Source organism: Colius striatus, chromosome Z, assembly GCF_028858725.1.
Source record: "Colius striatus isolate bColStr4 chromosome Z, bColStr4.1.hap1, whole genome shotgun sequence".
In the NCBI taxonomy this organism is placed as follows: Eukaryota; Metazoa; Chordata; class Aves; order Coliiformes; family Coliidae; genus Colius; species Colius striatus.
Genome location: NC_084790.1, coordinates 60,875,378 through 60,894,850, shown reverse-complemented (window position 1 = coordinate 60,894,850; position 19,473 = coordinate 60,875,378). Strand labels below are relative to the sequence as shown.

Genomic DNA, 19,473 nt, shown 5'->3' with positions numbered 1-19,473 from the left:
CGAATATGTCTTAGCTGTTGCTGATGTCTGAGTTTGACAAGTCTTTGCAGTGTTTGAACCTACCCAGGATATTTTTTTCATGTACCTTATGTAACAGAGGTGACAGGGATTTTGCAGGATGGAAAATGCATCTGAAGATTGACGTATCAGGCTGATTGTCAAAGAGTAATACCCTTTCTACCTTAGTTTCTCCAGATGAAAAGTTGTGTAAGGATCCCTGTGGTAGTGTGTGCTGCAAAACTCATCTTGGAACCATCTGAAGAAAGGTCACTGTATGTTATCTGACTTGTGACTTTGATGCAGCCTCAAAGCAGTCATGGGTCGTAAGAGTATCTTACCTCATATTTTTGGTATTTGAATTTATTTGCCTGTGTTTTAATAATGATAATTTTAACAGCTGTTTGACCTTATGTGGAGGTCAATCATTAACTAGTAAGCAGACAGGAACATCTGCACAATTACTAAGCACAGTTACCTTTAGCACTTGTCTTGACTCCTCCCAGTTTGTGCATACACATTGTAGAGACTACCTGTTTTTCAGATTTGCCCTTTATATCTCACTATTTGAAAGATGATTCTAAGTTTCGTATGAAGTGAAAATCCGTGACAGCAGACTGTTGAAACCTAATCAAGACCCTTTCGTGCAGTCCAGCTCTTGGTGCTGCCTTGTTAGTTTGCTGCACAGGCTTCTCCACAGCCTCTCCCTTTGACATGTGTAGGAGCAGAAATAGCGAAATCTGAGTCTCAGTATTTGTTGTGCAAGCAAAGGAAGTCCCTGCTGGGAGTAGGTGTATGCTCAGATGCAAAGATTGAAACGGGACTTCTACATTCCCACTACTTTTCCATACTTGCCCATGTTCCTTTCATGTGGGCAAAGACTCCTCTGGTGCATGTGTGTAGTCTCTGTCTGGTTTGGCTCTGTTTGACTTATAAATGAATTGCAAGTTACCTGTGTTTGAAGGACTGCCTGATCTCTTTGGCTGCAGTGTGATATTACACAATGAAGTGTAGCTTTGCATGTTTAATTCTTGCATCAGGTTGTGTAATTTGAGTAATTAAAAGTTCTGTTGAAGTGGCTAATGAACAAATACAGTTTTATTACATTGAAGCATTTAGTGAGAACTGTAGTAATAAAAAAAGCTTATGTACTAATTGTGTGTTGGAAGCTAAGTTGCTTAACATAATTATTTTAAATAATATATTGCCAGGTCATAGTCTTCAGATGTACATTTTCCCTTTAAAAGGGAGATACTGAGGACTGATCTATTGTTTTTCCATTTACCCTGAGGCAGGCTGCAAAAACACTGGAGTGGTTTATTTCAGCAATATACATCATAGCAATTACAATAAAATATTTTTGAAACTTTTTCCATGTATGGCATTATTGCAACTCTTACTTGACCTGAATCTTGCTTGTTTATGACTGTGTCCCTATGCGAGCCTGACTTTGTGGTCAGAGAGGCCTTGTAAGTGTCATGCAACTCATAGCTTTTTCCAAAACTCATATGGCTTTCCCCTTGGTTGCAAGGGGCTCAAGGAAGAGATTAAAATGAAAGTCATAACCTTCAGTTTCATTTAATCTGGAATTATCTGGTCTATTCATATGTTATTCATACAGATATTATAGAACTTTGGTTGAATTTATGAAGCTAACAAATATGATTGGAAATTCCCTCAACCTTCTGATTTATTTGCCTGTGCAAGCCTGACCTGTCTTTTTATTGTCTGATGTATGTCCAATTTAATGTGCAATATCAGAATGGCATCATTAGCTATAGCAAATGTGAAAGCACATGAGTATATTTTCTGGAACTCTTTAACTAGTGGTTAAAATGCCAGTGGGAATTTCATTTGCCTTCAGCTGAAGCTTGATGTGTAATAACAGACTGTGGAAGGAAGCAATTTTGAAGTTGTTTCCTTGTGTTAGATTTTTTTTTTTTGAGGGGTCATAGCATGACATCAGTAGAATAATTTAGTTTTGCTTTGCTGTAACTGCTAATGATGATAAAGTGCATGATAAGTGTGTCTCACAGAAGTTGAATGAAAACCAAAAGATGCCTTAGGATATTATTGTTGGCTGCTCTTGAGCAATGTCTTGATTTTCACACAGACTTTCAAAGCAGAAAGAATTTAACTTGAAACTTGTCTAATTAGAGGGAAAGTACATTTCTTTTGTAGTTTAAACTTGTTTGTTGAAATGCAAAAGTTTGCAACAGTGCAATATTGAGCTAAAGCATCACAAATTAAATGAAAACTGCTAGAAATAGACATGTGTTTGTGAAGTAGTTTCAGGAGGTAAGAAGGCATGGTGAAAAATGATAATTTTTCCATTTGCAGTAATCTCTAGGGATACTAGCGATGAACTGACGGATTTAGAAACTGCTTGGGTTAAAACTTTGTTGCAGTAGCAACCATGTTAATTACTTTGTTTGCTTGCAGGGCTCATTTACTATTGTTTATCTTTTTTTTTAATGGAGAATACATTTGAAACAGTGGGGACTTTTACATTTAGAGGCAGTAAAGCTGAGGATCAAACAATTTTTAACTTGGGAATTTTGATTGTACTTAGGCTAATTGAAACAAGAAGCAGCTGTTGGCACAGGAGATGAAGGCTTAGAGTCCTTCTGTGGGACCACAGAAATATTCAATATAATCATCAATTGTGTGAATTCGTTGCTTCCACCTAGCAACTGTAAATTCTATTTAGAAAGTGCTTCACAAACTCTGAGAAATACTGCATAGTATATATATCTACAAAGTGAGAATGGTAGTATGTCAGAAATTGACAGGAGGGTGCCTCATCTGGAGTCCTGTGTCCAGTTCTGGGCTGCTCAGCTCAAGAGGGACAGAGAACTGGAGAGAGTCCAGCACAGGGCCACCAAGATGATCAGGGGACTGGAACATCTTCCTTTTGAGGAAAGACTGCAGGAACTGGGGCTGTTTAGTCTGGAGAAGAGGAGACTGAGGAAGGGATCTCATTAATATTTACAAATGTCTAAATGGTGGATGTCAGAAGGTTAGGGCATCCATTCTTTCTGTTGTATATAGTGACAGGACAAGGGGTAATGGGAAGAAGCTGGAACACAAAAAGTTCCATTTAAACATGAGAAAAAACTATTTTACCGTGAGAGTGAGGGAGCAGTGGCACAGGCTGCCCAGGGAGGGTGTGGTGTCTCCTCTCGGGGTTTTCAAAACCTGCCTGGACATGTCCCTGTGGACCTGCTTCTGCGGGGGGGTTGGACTAGATGATCTCTAAAGGTCACTTATAACCCCTACCATTCTATAAGCACCCCCAAACTTGTAAGGAAGAGAAATAAAATTATTTGGTGGTTTTCTTGAAGCTTCTGTAGTGATGGTTTTCTTGTACCTGGGTACTGTGTCTTTGCCATTAAAATGAAATGTACATTTTATAGAGTGCATTTGATGCAATTTTGCATTTTATTGAAGAGTTAAGGCTGGATGGTATGTAGAAGTGAGTAGTTCAGTAAGCTGTGGCTGGTTCTTGTAGCTTCAGTTCTGGTTATGTAGATATGTTGTATAAGGCACTAGAGATAAAAACATTCCATGAAGTTCAATATGTGAGGACTAGGCTAAGTAAGTGTTCACCTGTTATTAAAAATTTGCACTGAGACTGTCAAGTTCAACTCAGTGCTGAGAAAATCAGGGTTCACCCAATGAGAGCTGTTGAGGCCTGGCCATTTCTTCTGGCAGAAATGAGGAATGCAAAGATTTATGACTTTACGTGAGAGACTCTTGAGGGCTAAATAAAAAGGTTTTCAGATATAAACTTTGAGGAATAACTATCGGGGAAAAGAAAAAAAAAAAGGAATACAATATACTGAGCTTCAGGAAAGGGTAGCACCTTAATGATGAGGGCTGCTGTTGTAGCAGAGTGGTGCACTCTACCTGTTACCTGTGTGCATGTCAAGCAAATGCAGGCTGTGAATGTGGATGTGCTGTAGGGATTCTAAAATTCCAGTAGTATGCTGGAATTCTGCTGCACCTGTTTTGTTGACCCACAGCATTGTAATCATGTAACTGAGAGTCAGACCTGACATTCACTGAACATTTAGTAAAGCCAGCACCGATGTTGGGAAGTTAGAAGGTCATTGTTGATACTTCCATCTGTTCACGTGTTCAAGAGATTAAGGCACTCTGCTGTGCAAGAAAACATTTCAGTAAACTAAACCCTCAGACAGTTAACAATCATTTCAGATGTGTGCAATGACTATTAAACTTGGAGAAAAAGAGTACTATTTGCTCCAGTTTGAACTTTGTTGCACTGATAACAGACAACAAAGGTGGGTGCCAACAGTAGCAAAAACTAACTTGCAAGGAACATTACTGTACGTAGCCTAGGAATGATATGTAAGAAAATATTTTTTTCTCCACTATGTTGCATTCTGCTGAATTAGCACTAAATGTCATTAATAAGGTTGTATTTAAAAATACAACCCAGGTCCCTGGGTTTCACTGGGAAGAGAAGTTCTTATTCTTACTCTGACAGAACTGGATTTATTTGCATGTGGTCTATGAAACGTGATTGACACTGCAGTTCCTGTACCTGCTATTGACAGGTTTTTCTTTTTTCTTTTTGTGTAGCAGCATGACCTAATATTGCCAGTAATTGCCGGCAAGTTTGGCTAAACAGGGGCTTGAGCAAATGCGATACAAAGTAATTTGTCTGATCAGTCGCTGTGATAAAGCTATAAAGATTTGAAAGCCAAGAGTCAGTCAGATCTAGTACTGTGTTGCAGTGCCACAAAGTAAAATTGTAAATTATTTTTAATACAATATAAAACTAAGTTGAAACTGATTTCTTTTTATGAGAAGACACAGACTTCCAACATCAGTTATAGTATTAGAGGCTGTTATTCACTAATTACTAATTTGTATGTTGCAATTATTAAAATAAATGTAGTTGTATATTTGCTTTGATATTCTTTTGATCTCAGGTACTGTACAAACATACATTCTCATATGTAAAAATGTGTCTTCATTATGTAGTAAAAAAAAAATCCTTTTTAGCATCTAAGAATTATATGGAAAAAAATTACTTTTCCATTTCACAGTTTTGATGTTATGTCTGTTGAGGATATTTGGGCACTCTGTGTTGGCAACAAATTGGATTTTATAAACCTTTATCTGTGTGTGTGTATATGTACAATATATATGTATAACAATTGAATAATATGTAATATATAGGCAATATTTATAATACATATGTATATAAAGGGTATAAAACATTCTTCAGCTTGTAGGAAAACATTCTTCAGCTTACTTCTGAAGGGCCTTTCTAGAGTCAAATAGTGTTTATACTTTGTGTATTTCTTTTCAGCCCAATATGCTTACTTGGGGCTTAAATAGGTGCTTCTACAGAGACAAAATCATACTCTTTTTTTCCTTTCACATGTCTGCTCTAAATAGGAAAATTCTTAAATTCAAGATTGTTTCTAGTAAATTAGAAATGATGACAGTAATTTTCTGAATACTTACAGTATACTTTTTTCTGTCTTGAATTACATTATGGAGGGGAAAAGGGGCTGCTAAAGAAATAATTTCAAGCCACATTTTCTTTGCAAATGTAGGAAAGATTAAGGAGGTTTTTTCCTCTCAGTCTTATTTTGACTCTATAAGAACTTGAACATATCATGCATGACTTCATATTTTTGAATGTAGGAACTTCACAAGTTATTTAGGCTATAGGCATCTGTAATTTCATCCACGAGTGACTCTCTTGCTACTTGTCTCACAATTAGAAGGAAGTCCAGATGTTTTATAGGGTGCATAGGGCCTCCTTGAAGTTGGAACTCAAGAGAGCTTCTTGTAAGCAAGTTAGGCTTCTGATGTTACTTGTGCAACTCAGACGCTGGAATTGAAAAATAGTGTCTCAAGGTGCACTGTTGAGACATTAATAGAGCTTTGCTGTGCAGGCATGAAACCAATAAGTGTTCTGTTTTCAGGTGTTCTCAGCTGTCAAGCAGAGTGGGCAAAGCTGTGCCCTAGGTGCTTGCAAATACCAGTATTTAAATCTTCAATTGCTTGGCCAAAAGAGTTATGCTAAATATTACTTTATTGTGTTCTTAGTAACTAATGAAACAAAACTGAGTTGTGCATTTACTACCGAATCAATATATTATGACACGAAAAATAACAGAAGCCTGCAGAAAGTTCACAACTTTGAATCTGCCATCTTTTTTTTTCTTTTAATGGATATTTTGATTAAATGAAAATATTCTACTATTGTTCTAGGCATTAGCTATTACATGGTATGTTAACAGTGCTTGTTATTGTAAAGTAAACTCAATAACTAGTTTATGTTTAGTCCTGATTCTCCCAAGACACTTCTACGCATGTCAATGCCCCTCTTCTCTTACTCTTTTTTGTGAATGTAAACATATTTGGAATGCCATAAACTTGCTGTGATCACCCCTTTTTCCTGACTGGAACAAAATTATCAGGTGAATATTTTTATTACAGCTTGTTTCAAATTCTAAATAAATCTAAATCTGAACAAAACTTGAAATCACCTTCTTAAAGGTGACTAATGACTCATTCCCCAGGATAAGCAGTTACTTTTGTATAAATATGTTCTGAAGTACAATCAAAGTGTACCCTGGAGGGTACAGGAACACAGCAGCATCTCCTAAAATTTTAGTTGCTGATGCTAATGCCCTATTGAATAGATGGTAGAAACATGGACATCAGTTGAACAGAGAATCTTCAACTACCTGTCTCATCTTTTTTTAATTGATTTTAGGTTCATGACTCTTAGAAATTTACTTGAAATGGAAAATAAGATAATTCGCACTCTATAGATACTGCAAGATTTTTCCACTTAGAAAAAAATAATGCATTAACCTGCATTAGTTGTTTTATGAACCATTAGCACTTCAATAGAAAAATAAAACCACTTTTGTGGCATTTACGTCAAACTCTCTAGCTTGAAAGGTAGCGTGCTGCACTATTCTGGAAGCATCGGTATAGTTTCATGGTGGAATGTAGGGATTAAGCAAGAAGTTATCCAGCAGGAGTGTGGATCAATTGAAATGACAAGATAGTCCAGATGTCAAATAGGAAGTAGCATTCTGAAAACAATTTCAGTTAACACATGAAAGGACAAACCTGATGCATGACGTATCTGTGGCTAGGAGTTTTGTAATCGTGTCCAGGATGAGGCACTGTGAGGAAAAAAATCAGGCTTCTGCATGGTGTCTTCTCTTCTGTGAGATAAGGAACAGCAGAAGCCTCAGGTATGCTGTGTGTTGAGTGAGGTGCTTCGTGTTTGGACCTTGCAACATGCAGTGTATGACTCAGTCTGTGCAAAAACACAAGAGCTGAGCACCTTCTGTGGTTATCAACTGCTATACACATGAATACTATTTGTTGAAATTGTGACCATGAGATGTAAATGCAGGTAAATCACAATAGTGATACTCTGTATTTCTCTCTCAGGGCCTATAGTTAAACTTGTGTATGACTTAGAAGAAGAGAAATACTATGCATGCAACCTTTACATTCTCTGTTCTCTTTAATCTGTGACCTATTTTGAATGGTATAATGACAGGGGAAAAAAAGGGGCGCATGAGGCATAGATGTCTGTAGTTAAGGCTCTGTTATCAAAAAACACATTGCAGGTGTAACTTCACTCACTTGAGCCTTTTCTGGTTCGTTGTGATTGTACATCTCATCCCTGTGAGGGTAATTTTGGCCTCTTGATAACAGTAATGGAAAAGGAGCTAAAATATGTCTGTTTTCAGTTTGCAAGAACAGTGTAACATAGAACTTTGGCAAAATAAATACAAGTTCATGGATTCTCGCTCCTTAGATTATTTCCCATAACTCAAAGGTTCCTTTTGTAACCATCAAATTAACCCACACAGAGAAGAATATGCAAGCAAAAGTTCTTTTCTTCATGCAAATGTTATTTCTGCTGTAGAACATTGTATATCTAGACTTCCAATTCTGTCTGATTTGCACGGTAAAACACCATTTGGAGAGTCATCACAAATGTGGACAGTAATGCAACCTTAGTTGCTTAACAAGGTTTTAAAATATGCTTTACCAGCATCTCCTACTAAAGATCAATGTATTTGAAATAACTGTGCAGGAGGATGTTTCATAATATTGCCAGCATGCACTGCAAAGAATAGAAGTAGTGTTTAGTATCTTGCTGAATTTCTCAAGATACTTGTTTGGTTTTGTAAAGGTTTCATCAGGCTATTAAGCTATGGAACTGAAGTGTTATAGATCTTTTTGCTTTCATTTCCTGGTACTGCTTTTGTTTTAACCCAAATTATGTATTCAGGTAATAGTTTAGATTGATCTGTGTACAAAAATTTTTAATAGACAAAGCAGAAAGCCTTTCCCATCTGTGTGTTTCCTATTAACATATGTTTCTCTTCTCCTTTGGTTTCCTTGCTCTTCATCCATTATTGCTTCCCATTCCTTCTGTCTTCCCAGTTCCACTGTACACAATCTTTTGCCGAGCATCTCCCTCCTTGTCTTGCCTATTTTTCTCTTTTTCCTTTGTTCCCCATCCCAAATTAGTCACTGTATTCACTTGCACCCTTCCTGTCTGTTCTGTGCTTGAAAGTCTTCAAAGTGAAAGAAACTATGGTTTTCAGCTAGTTTTAGTTTTCTTCCTGCTGTAAGGACATAAACACAGCAAAAGAAATGAGCAAAGTGAAAGCTAGCCCAGAGAGACCACGTTTCAATAGACTTGGCTGCTTTCTGAAAAAAGAAGGATGCACACCATCACAGAGATCCATGACATGTGGTTATGAAACACCCCTATAGATTCCTCTTCCATCTGCCCAACGTGATACCTGTCAACTCTTGGAAGCTGTATTTGTTTGTGCAGAGTACCTGTGCTACCTTAAACTTGATAATATGGAAGGAGATCCTTCCAAATCTGTTCAGAGACTGCTCTGGCCGAATTTGAGACCTGCCAGGCCCATTGATGCTAGAGTTTGATTAGAGGAAGGTGTAGCAACACAGGCAACTTGTTTGGTATAGCAAGTAATCAGGTGTTATTTGGTTACAAAACCTCATTATTTTGTCTATGACTTGGAGAAACTCTGAAGTGAAATGTCTCCCAAAAAAGTATTGCAGGATTTCTGCTCTATCTCTTTGAGGAGAGAGTGGTTTGCCATCAGCTGCTGGGTTAAGGCTATGTGTCTTTGTCTGTCATAGCCTCACTTAGCATGACCCTAGCAGCTCCTTCATCCTCAAGAGCAAAAATACAAGCTTAGACTTGTATCTCTAAACCAGTGCTTTCTGCTGAGGGCCATTTGCTTTGAAGGGACATAGGAATAGTGTCGAGTTTTTCTGGCTTTTATACCAGACCCGTGTTAGTCACTGCTACTTAGCAGCAGCTTTTTTTAATGTGGTACAGTGCCTTCAGACTTGGCTTTGTGAGGCATCTTACAGTGTCTTCCTCTCTATTCCACTTGCATCCTTATACACTAACTTGCTCACACACACAAACACACCAGCCAGAGCACCTCAGTAAAGGTTTTTAGCTGATCTTCTAATCCATTTCTTAAAGTAATGTCCTTCTATACAAACATTTTGATAATACAGTGCTCTGCAAGAAAACCATTTGCACCACCATCACTGTTTTTGTGACTTTCTGCTGTACCTGCAACAAAGGGGCTATGTCTGTCTTGTCCAGTGGCCATCTGTGTTGCTAGAACGATGAGGAAAGGTAGGTGTGAGTAGTAGTCTGACTTTTATTTGTCTCACTCTTTTCTTGCCTTTTATTTGGTGCTCCTTAGTAACAAGTGCAGAGCTGTAGTTTCTTATAGTGATATTCTTAAAATGCTTTTTTGCATTTTAACATCCTCATCGGAAAGCTCAGGCAGTGTGGCTTGAATGAGTGGATGGTGAGGTGGCTCGAGAGCTGGCTGAATGACAGAGCCCAGAGGGTGGTGATCAACTGCACAGAATTGAGTTGAAGGCCTGTGGCCAGTAAAGTTTCACAGGGATGGGTTCTGGGGCCAGTCTTGTTCAACATCTTCATCAACAACCTGGATGGGGGGACAGAGTGTACCCTCAGCAAGTTGGCTGATGACACCAAACTGGGAGGACTGGCTGATTCCCCAGAAGGCAGTGCTGCCATTCAGTGGGATCTCAACCTGCTTAAGAGTTGGGCAGAGAGGAACCTCATGAGGTTCTACAAGGACAAGTCTGGAACATCTTTCATATGAGGAAAAGCTGCGGGAACTGGGACTGCTTAGTCTAGGGAAGAGGAGACTGAAGGAGGATCTTATTAATATTTACAAATATCTAAATGGTGGGGTGTCGCTTTATTGAATGGTATCTAGCAACAGGTGATGGGATAAAGCTGGAACCCAAAAAGTTCCTTTTAAACATAATGAAAAACTATTTTACTGCACTGGTGAGAGAGCCCTGGCACAGGCTGCCCAGGAAGGGTGTGGAGTCTCCTTCCTTAGAGGTCTTCAGGACCCAACTGGACACATTCTTATGCGACCTGATCTAGGTGGATCTGCTTCAGCATGGGGGTTGGACTAGATGATCTCTAAAAGTGCCTTCCAACCCTACCAGTCTATGATTCTGTGATAGAAAATGTTATTATTCAATAGAGTAACTTAAACTTTCTCTCATCTGATTTTAGACATAACTTTTGAATTTGGTTCTTACATCAGTCTTTTATACCCATTCTCAAGTCACCTTATTTTTCATGCAAGCTCAGTACTTGAAAAACAAGTTGCTATTCAAATGTATGTTTGAGAATGTAATCTTAAATGTTACTGTAGATATTTCCACCAAGTTAATCCTGAGCTTAGTTCTGGTGCTGTTACCCAGCCCACTGGGTACTGCTGCTAACACGTCTGTCTGTTTGTCTCTCAGTATCGCTTCCTACTTTTGTCAAAAGTGAACTTAAAACTCTGTGAAAATATGTGAGTGATTGAAACAACTGAGACTATGAATTGGTATCTCATTCAGCACTATCTGACGTGCAGCATCATCTTCCTTTTTCCCTTCCAAATTTCTTCTTGATATCAAGGGAGTCCATATAAAAGCTGTGTTTGCTGTTGTAAGGAGTAAATGATTGATATTCTTTGGTAAATTACTTTTTTGTGGATTTAATTGTCTAGGTATGTTCTCTTGGGGCCTGTGAAACACTGGCATCACAGTAAGGATGCTAGCATTGCATACTTGTAAGGCAAGACCATAGCACCACTAGTTAGGATTAAATAAAAGTGTTGGAGATACCCAGCCTGAGTCATACATTGTGATACTATGGAAACCAGGAAGAACCAGGACAGGGCATCCAGACCTTTTGCTTTCTTCAAGACAGTTCCAACTACATTTAAAACAATTGTCTAAACTCTCAAAAAAAATCAGTATTACCTATCACATCCTCCAAGGTAGTCTATTCCTCTTTTCAGTCATCTTTTTGCAACTGTATGGAAGAGTGCTGAAATGGAGCAAAAAAACCTGGATTTTAACAATTTGAATTTCTTATGTAACCTGACTGCTGAAAAGTTTAACAGAGCTAGCATTCAGTAAAAGCTATAAATATTGAATTTATACTTGCAAGATACAGGGAAAGAAAGTGTAAAGAACTTGATGATTATGATAATCTACTCCAGCATTCAGATCAGTGTTCCCACAGTATATCCTTTTACAAACTTTGTTGTAATTGATTGTGTGCCAATATGCTAATGATCTGAATAATTCCCAGTTGTATTTCACTTATAAGTTGCCTGTGGAGAATTGATTAACAAGTTATGCCATCAGTGTTAGTGCACGTGAATTATTTCAACCACAGCTTTTGTGTGTTGTGTTTTTTGGAATAGTCTTCTAAACAGTTTCCTTTATCTTTCTTCATTATGCAGTTCTGTTGTAAGTTATGTTGACACAGCAATTTTGAGTTGGTAAAGGAAAATATAGTATGGCTGAGCTTTTGATGAGTGGTGAAAGGTAGATAAGTAGAGAAAAGATGAAAGTCTCAAAATAGAACTTTACAACTGTTATGAAGTTCTTGTTTCATGCACATCTCATTATAGTAATTTATTCTGTGCTTTTTTGGTTGTGCATTCCCTCTGTTTTTTATATTTAGCCTTGTTCATTCAATCCGGTTTTCATTTTTTGGTATAATTTTTTTTTCTGGAGTTTCAGATCACTAAAGTTGTTGGTCTTACTGAATTCTTCTTTCATATCTATTCCCTACTCAGCAAGGTGGGATTGTTTGCACCTCTGTTTGTGTAATTCCTTCAGAAACTAAGTGACACTTCTACTAGCCTCCTTTTGCACTTGTATATGAGACTTCATTCCCTTTGGATCTTACTGATTATGTGAGTGGTGCAGCTTCCCTTGCTTTTCCTTCTAAAAACTGTGACCACTCTATTATGTGATTGCTGTTATTCAATTTCTCATTTACTGTCAAAGGAAAATGTATAATAAGTTTGCCTCTGGTTGTGCTTTTTGCTTTCTTAACCATTTGTCCCAACATGCTGCAGCATTTGTTGGACAATGTGCATTATGAGGTGGTGTTATCTCGAAAGTGCAATGTCTGCTATGCATTGGTAAGATTAAGACCACATTTGCCACATCAAAGTTGCCAAAGGAGCAAAGCTCTGATTCTGACTCTGCAGTGTCTTCTACCTTTCAATGCCCTTCACTTTTATTTTCTTCTGTTGTATACAGTTGTGTATAGTGTGCAGATGTTTCCTTCTTTCACTTGTTTCAAAGAAAACCCTATCTTGACAATTTTATTCATTTGTAACTCCAGCTGACTTTAAGGAATGTTGCTTATCTTCTAAAAGCTACTGTTGTTGGCACATGAAATCTCAATTATAAAAACATAAGTAGCAGTTGGGAAGTGTTGTTTGGCTATGTACAAATATGCGTTTCTACTTTGTACACTCTCAATCTGTTACAAAATAATAATAGATTAATGAAGCCATTTCACTTTGTAAAAGGAGGTCCTGTTAGCAGTTTCTGCAAAATACACAAGGTGACGTCAGTTAAGTCAGGGATCAAATGTTTGTTTTTTGTGATTACTGGTCTGGGATCAGTGGTTTGGAATAATCCCATCATTCTTAATACATGAGCACCATCTACTATGCAGCAGAAAGTTTGCTTTTACATTTGGTGCCTGGAAAGATGTAAGAGCTCTTTTTGTACTTTTGGGAAGATAAGACACAGTGGTTAAACAGGCTAATAGGCAGTAGAGAGAAGTAGTTTTAAGACTCAGAATGAAGCTTATGGAAAGAGATGTGTTTTTTTGGAGGAGTATGGTATTCTGTTTCCAGACTTCTAAACTTTGCTTCTTTTAAAATACTTGTAGGATTTTTTCCATTGTTGCAAGCAAACTTCCATCTGAAAAATCACAACATACGATTTTCAAAACAAAAAGTCTGGTTTGTTACTGAAAATACATAGTTATAGCTTTTGCTGTTCTGGTGGTTGTTTCTGTGACTCTGGATATTACATTTGTAGTCTGCTTTGCCTCAGAACAGGTTAATGGAATTGGGACTACCACTTTAAATGGAAGAGGGCAGGACTCTTGGGAATTACCAAATTTCACAGGTAATCAATCTGTATTCTGAGTATTTGTAAACTTTGGAGGTGATATATGCTGAAGTTCTGCCTTTTTATTTGTTTTCCAGCAAAAGAAGGATAGATGGTCTGACACTGCAGTTAAATCAAAGCATTAAAATATAAACATATATTTAATGATATAATGCTGATAAATTACTTTTCAAGTTCAGCCTGCAAACTGAAAAAAAAATAATAAATCAGTACTCTTATTACCACTTAAAAAAAAGTTCAAATACTGTCTTGTGTTCCTGGAAATAGGTGGTCCCTGTAGAAATTAAACAGTATCGGAATCTTAGCATTGTACTCAGGTTAATTGACCGAGAGCCTAAAAGAACTGCTAGGGCACCAAATTGAATGAGTGCTATTAAGTTAGGTAAATAAAGATGATGTAGACAGCTGAGATGACTGAGATTAGATGAACAATCTGAGTGATAGTTTTGTGATTCTCTTTGCTTGCTACTTTCTCTGTAGCCTTTTTCCTGTCCTGACAATATCATGAAGACCAAGAGAAGGAGGAGATTTTTTCTGTTTTACTTTGGATGTGATTTCCATCAGTTTTTGTGCTACTTGCGATGACCATATTCCTTTTTTTTTTTTTAGGCAAAATTATAGTAGTAGTTTATTGGGTAATTGAAATTGTCCAGGCTTGAAACTGGATAACGTGAGAAAGGGTATCTTAGTAATTTTTTTTTCTTTTTTGCTGATTATAACAGAGTATACAATTTCTGATCTGCTTTTTTTTAGCTCAGTGCAGCTGTTCGCTCTGAAATGGTTTACCTTAGCGTTAGTTAGGAAGACCAAGCGTCTTCCCATTTTCTCTAAAGCAACAACTATAACAAATTTCACACACAAGGTTTGACTTTCAATCACTCTTAAAATCTCCATAACTAGTTGAGGAGGGGGAGGGGAACTTGTCGAGGCAGCAGACTGGACCATTCCTTTTTACTTTGTTCTCACTCTCCTTTACATTTTTTTTTTTCTGCCAGATAGGGAGAACAATTTTTAATTTTTTTTCCCCAGGAAGAATCAATGGTGTCTATGATGCAGTAAAAAGCTCTGCTTTTGCAGTTGGTGTCTGGAAAGACATAAGAGATCATTCAGAGCTTCTGGGAAGAGTCACAGCAGTTCACAGTAGACTAACAGTCATTACAGGAATCATAGAGGTTAAAAACCATCAAATTGAAGTTCTGAATTTGAAAAGTCATGGAGGAAAACAGAGTTTTTTAGATTTGAAGCTTTTTCAGAACTTCTGATGATTGTCCAGTCATTGCAATATGTAAACATTTACTTCATTCTCAGGATATATTGGTTTAAAAATACATCCTAGCTTTTACTCCATGGATGTTTCAATATGGGAACATACAGGTGTGTTTGATCTTAGATGCCTACATGACCTCTGCTATAAAGAGTAAGTGAATCTAGTTTCTAGGACACTATTTAAAAAGCAAAAGAAAAACACCCAAAAAAATGAAAAAAAACCCGCTTCTCTATATGTGTTTTCTTGTATCTAATTTTTACTTGCAGGCTGTGTAGCTTTCCAGGCACTGATGTGCAAAGAACATTCACTATCATAAAAAGATGTAAGGTTTTTAGAGACGGAGTTAGCTCTTGATGACTGAGAAAGCTGTAGGATGTTTAATGTATTGCCTCTTCTCTTACTCAGAGCGCTAGACCAAATTAGGCTTCCTTTCACTTGTTTATATCTGCTTATTAGCACACTGCCTAGCAATGCTTTGTAGCTTCTCAGCATTGTCTGGAAGGGAGTCCAAGACTAAGTTGTGACCTACCTTTGCACTGCTAAACGTGAGCAGAATTGAGACAGTAGCTCTTGCAATGCATGGAATAAAGCAAGTGAGAAGGCACCATGCACCATTTCAGCAGCTGCAGTGCAGGGAGAAAATACACAGAGTAATGCTTGCTTTGTGAAAAATTACTAGCATGAAATAGGAGACAATTGTCTTGAGTGAAGGTCTTGAAATATGTTTAGCACAATCCCAGCTAAGTTAGAGCTGTATAGAGCTATGTACTCTCTTTCCCAGAAGATCAGGTACTGAAATGATTCTGTTCTAGATGCTTCCAGGAATGAAATAAACTGGCATAGACAGAGAAAAATTACTTTCTTCATGGTGTATAATTCTTTTTATATGTTGTAGTTATTGAACTTGGGATCTCATTGTCTGCCTTCCCATCCTTGGCAGTGTTAGAGGTGTATTTTCACATGAATGAAGTGTTCTTGAATAGTTTGTCTGCCTATAATGGGAACAAACAGACTTTTCTTCCATGTCTGGCATAAATGTTTTCTTCAGATAACTTCTTACTGAAAAAAGGTTCCCATTTTGCATTAGTATTTGGCTTTTGCTGAGTATGTATGATCATGTTTTAGGAATTTTGGGAGCAGTAGAACATATTATTACATTGATAGTCTTGGGGTTGTGTAGAGAACAGCAGTTTGGGCATTAGTTTTACCAAGGAATCAATTGATTAAACAATCTTCCTCCTACTAGTGATCTAAATGATGTTTCTTCTCCAGCAAAAGTTGTTTAATGGAAGTTCTTGGTGTCTCTGTTCTTGTACTGATACAGTTACAAGCATGGATCAGTGTTTAATATTAAATATGTGAATATTGGTAAGCAAAATGAACTATATTTTAAAAGCTATCAAAACAGAGTTGTTGCCTCTAAGTACGAGTTTGATGTCTGGAATGATGCTAATGAACAACCAAGTAAAGGACTTGTCAATTAGGGTACATTAATTGCACAAAGACTACAATGAAGAATGTAGCTAGTTGCAGCAGGAAAATACTAGAAGACTTTTTTTCTAAGAAGACTTTTCTAAGGAGGTATTGTGGTTTTTGGTGTGTGGGTTTTTTTTTTTTTTGGAATTAATTGCTTCTCTGAAGAGGAAGCAAATAATGTTTTGAAGTCTTTAATGACAAAGTTTCTTAGCGATGTTATGTATACTTGTCAGATTACTGGAAAATTAAATTCAGTGAATGAGACCTACAAATATTTTCTTTTTATCACTTTTTAGTTATGTACAAGATGATATTTGTCCTGATTAAAGACAAATGAGATTATTTTTTCTTCTGGTGTTTTTTAGAGATTAAATTGAAAAATAGCTTTACTGATGTAACTTAAAACAAATGTGGAAGATAAGATAGAGAGCTAATTTCAAAGAGATATCAAATAATATCTGATTATATGTAACGTTTTCTTATATGTCTAATCAAACCATTTAGTCTGTGAAATAGCTCACCTTACTGTAAAAATTATGCTGATAATAACCACCATTATGAAAAAATTCCAAAATGAGTTTATTTGTTATCTGCAACTATTCAGTGTGTATTCCTCCAGACAGTTGCTCCTATTGTGTATCTTTTTTGCTTTGGTGGAATTAAAATATGGGCTATCCAAATCCAGTGAAGATTATAAGTTTTACTGTTTCATTTGTAAAGTCCTTGTGGAAGAGAGCATGTAATTGCACAAGACCTAGGCATGTATGTCTCCTGCTCTGCATAGATGTCTTGGTTTAGGGTTGCTTGTGTCACGGTATTGAAATATGTATGGAAATGGGAAGTTAAACTGCTTGGATTCTAGCCAGTGCAATACTGATAATTTCTAAGTACATTAAATGACCTATTTAGTAACCAGCTTATTTGAGATGATTCTTGAAAGTGTCACTCATAACGGAATTCTTGCATGGACTGAAGAATAATCGAAAAAAAGAAATTGTAAACTATTCTGAGAGATGTAAATTTGTGATGGCATACTGATAACAGATTTTTCTCTTAGTAGGTTCTGGAAAACATTAGCCCCACCAATGAATGGCTTGATCTTCACTCTCAACTCCAGATGACTTGTCCTGTTGTTCATAAGGGTATGTGTACTTCATTGTGAAAGTGTTGGCAAGATCTAGAATGATTTTAGAATAGGTCTTTGTAGATTTCCGTTTTCTTCATTTTGTCAGCCACACTTAGAGTGCTCAAGTGATCTATAACATAGTGGTTTATTCTTTTGTGATCTAGAATTGCTTTAACAGCTGTGAAGAGACGAAATGTCAAATATCTCCGTACTCCTTTGAGGAGATCCAGCATGCCAGTGCATCCAAAGATCTTGGACCTCTGATACATGCTTGTTGTGGTTTGGCCCTGCTAGCAAAGAAGCACTGTGACAGTCTCACTCAGTGCCCCCATTCACCCCCACCCTTGTTAAGATGGCAGAGGCCTCAGCAAAATGAGAGGAAAAACATAAGCAAGGTTGTTGTGGATTAAGACAAGGGCAGTGAGAGCTCGCTGCCAGTTATGGTTCCGGGCAAAACAGACTCCAGTACTCAACTTAGAGAGGAAAGTAGGAAAGTTTATTCTACTACCTACAAGAAACAGAACAGAACAAAAGCAAAAAGGGAGTAGAATGATGAGAAAATCACAACCAGCACTTTAAGATCTCCCTCCCCAATCCCTCCTTTCTTGCTGGGCCCAGCTCACTGCTCCTGATATCTCTACCTCCTCCCCTCTCAACGGCGCAGGGGGGCAGGAATGGGGAATGTGGTCATTCTCTCACAGATGGGCTCTGCCGCTTCTGTCTTCTCAGATGAGGATGACTCCTGGCATTCTTCCCCTGCGCTGATATGGGGTTTCTCCCACAGGACACAGTTCTTAACAAACTTCTCTAATGTGGGTTGTTCCCAGCAGCTGTAGCTTCTGCTGATACAGGGTCCCTCCCTCAGGACATGGCCTTTTCTGGGCATAAGTTTAATGAGCTTCTTTGTCGTGGGTTCTTCCTCATAGTTACAGCTCCTGTGAGTATTGGGTCCCCTCCATGGGACATGACCTCCTCTGGCCGTAGTCACTGCCCCTGCCTTGGAGTTTTTAATGAAGTGAATCACTGCCTCTGATTTGAGGTTTCCAGTAAAATGAGATTCTGCCCCTGATATGGGGTCTCTACCACTGATGTGGGGCCTTTAAAGAAATGCAAACAAATCTCAGCTTCACCAGTCCTCTCCATAGAATGCAAGGGAGTGTCAGCTCCAGCACACCTCCTCCTCTCTTTCCTCACTGACCTTGGAGTCTGTATGGTTGCTTCTCTCACTCTTCCCACTCTTTGCACCACCACCAGCCGGAAAAGAAGAAGGGCCAGAAGAAGGAAGAAACAGGAAGAAACCTCCTCTTCCAGCTTCTTCTTAAAAAGTGATCGTGGAGGTGTATAATTGGCTCAGCCCCAGAAGTGGGTCTGGCTTAGAGCTGGGGAGAGTTTCAAGCAACTTATTACAGGAGCCGTCTTTACAGCCCCTTCCCCCTTACCAGAAAAGGCTTCCATGTCAAACCATGACAATGCTACTGAATATCTGTCTCACAAGCTTCATAGATTTGTTCATCATTGTACCTCTTAAAGAGATGATCTCATGCAGTCTGCTGAAGAGCAAGATCTCTCTGCAAGGTCTTTCTGCAGACCTACATACCAGTGTGGGGAAAAAGAAACAGAATTGTGTCATATGCCAGACATATTCCTGCAGCAGTGGTGTCCTTTAAGTGTGCTTGGAAAATCCTTCTAGGAATATCCTAGCTATATCACTGACCTTGGTGGCTTAGTGTCATCAAAAAAGTTTGAATTTAGCAAAAAATGGGTAACAAATAGTGTGATGTTTTCTGAACACTTACTTTTCCAAAGCAACTATATTATTTCTAACTTAAGCTTCTGTTATTAGATGTCATCTGTTACTGAAAATGGAGACGTTACTGCTAGAAAGCAAAATGAAGAGAAAACATATAAAAAGGTAATTAAGACTTGCAACCTTTTCATTGCATATTTTTCCATTTGTATTGGTAATTCAAGCCTTAAGTAGTGAAATACATTTCAGAACTGACTAAATTCAAGAGCAAACAAAACAAGTACTTTGTTC

General features: G+C 37.8%; 1 protein-coding gene across 6 annotated transcripts in view; it reads left to right on the top strand.

The window, feature by feature from the left end:
• Positions 1 to 19,473, top strand: part of PIP5K1B (phosphatidylinositol-4-phosphate 5-kinase type 1 beta) — a 107,688-nt gene that overhangs the window by 8,925 nt on the left and 79,290 nt on the right. For 3 of the 6 annotated variants that reach the window (XM_062018704.1, XM_062018707.1, XM_062018702.1), the window contains exons 2-4: positions 13,489 to 13,563; positions 17,367 to 17,451; positions 19,279 to 19,347. In XM_062018704.1, the coding sequence (XP_061874688.1) occupies positions 19,279 to 19,347 (69 nt within the window). In that variant the 5' untranslated portion in view covers positions 13,489 to 13,563; positions 17,367 to 17,451. The remainder of the gene's footprint in view (positions 1 to 13,488; positions 13,564 to 17,366; positions 17,452 to 19,278; positions 19,348 to 19,473) is intronic. The other 3 variants (XM_062018705.1, XM_062018703.1, XM_062018706.1) reach the window with 3 other exon arrangements.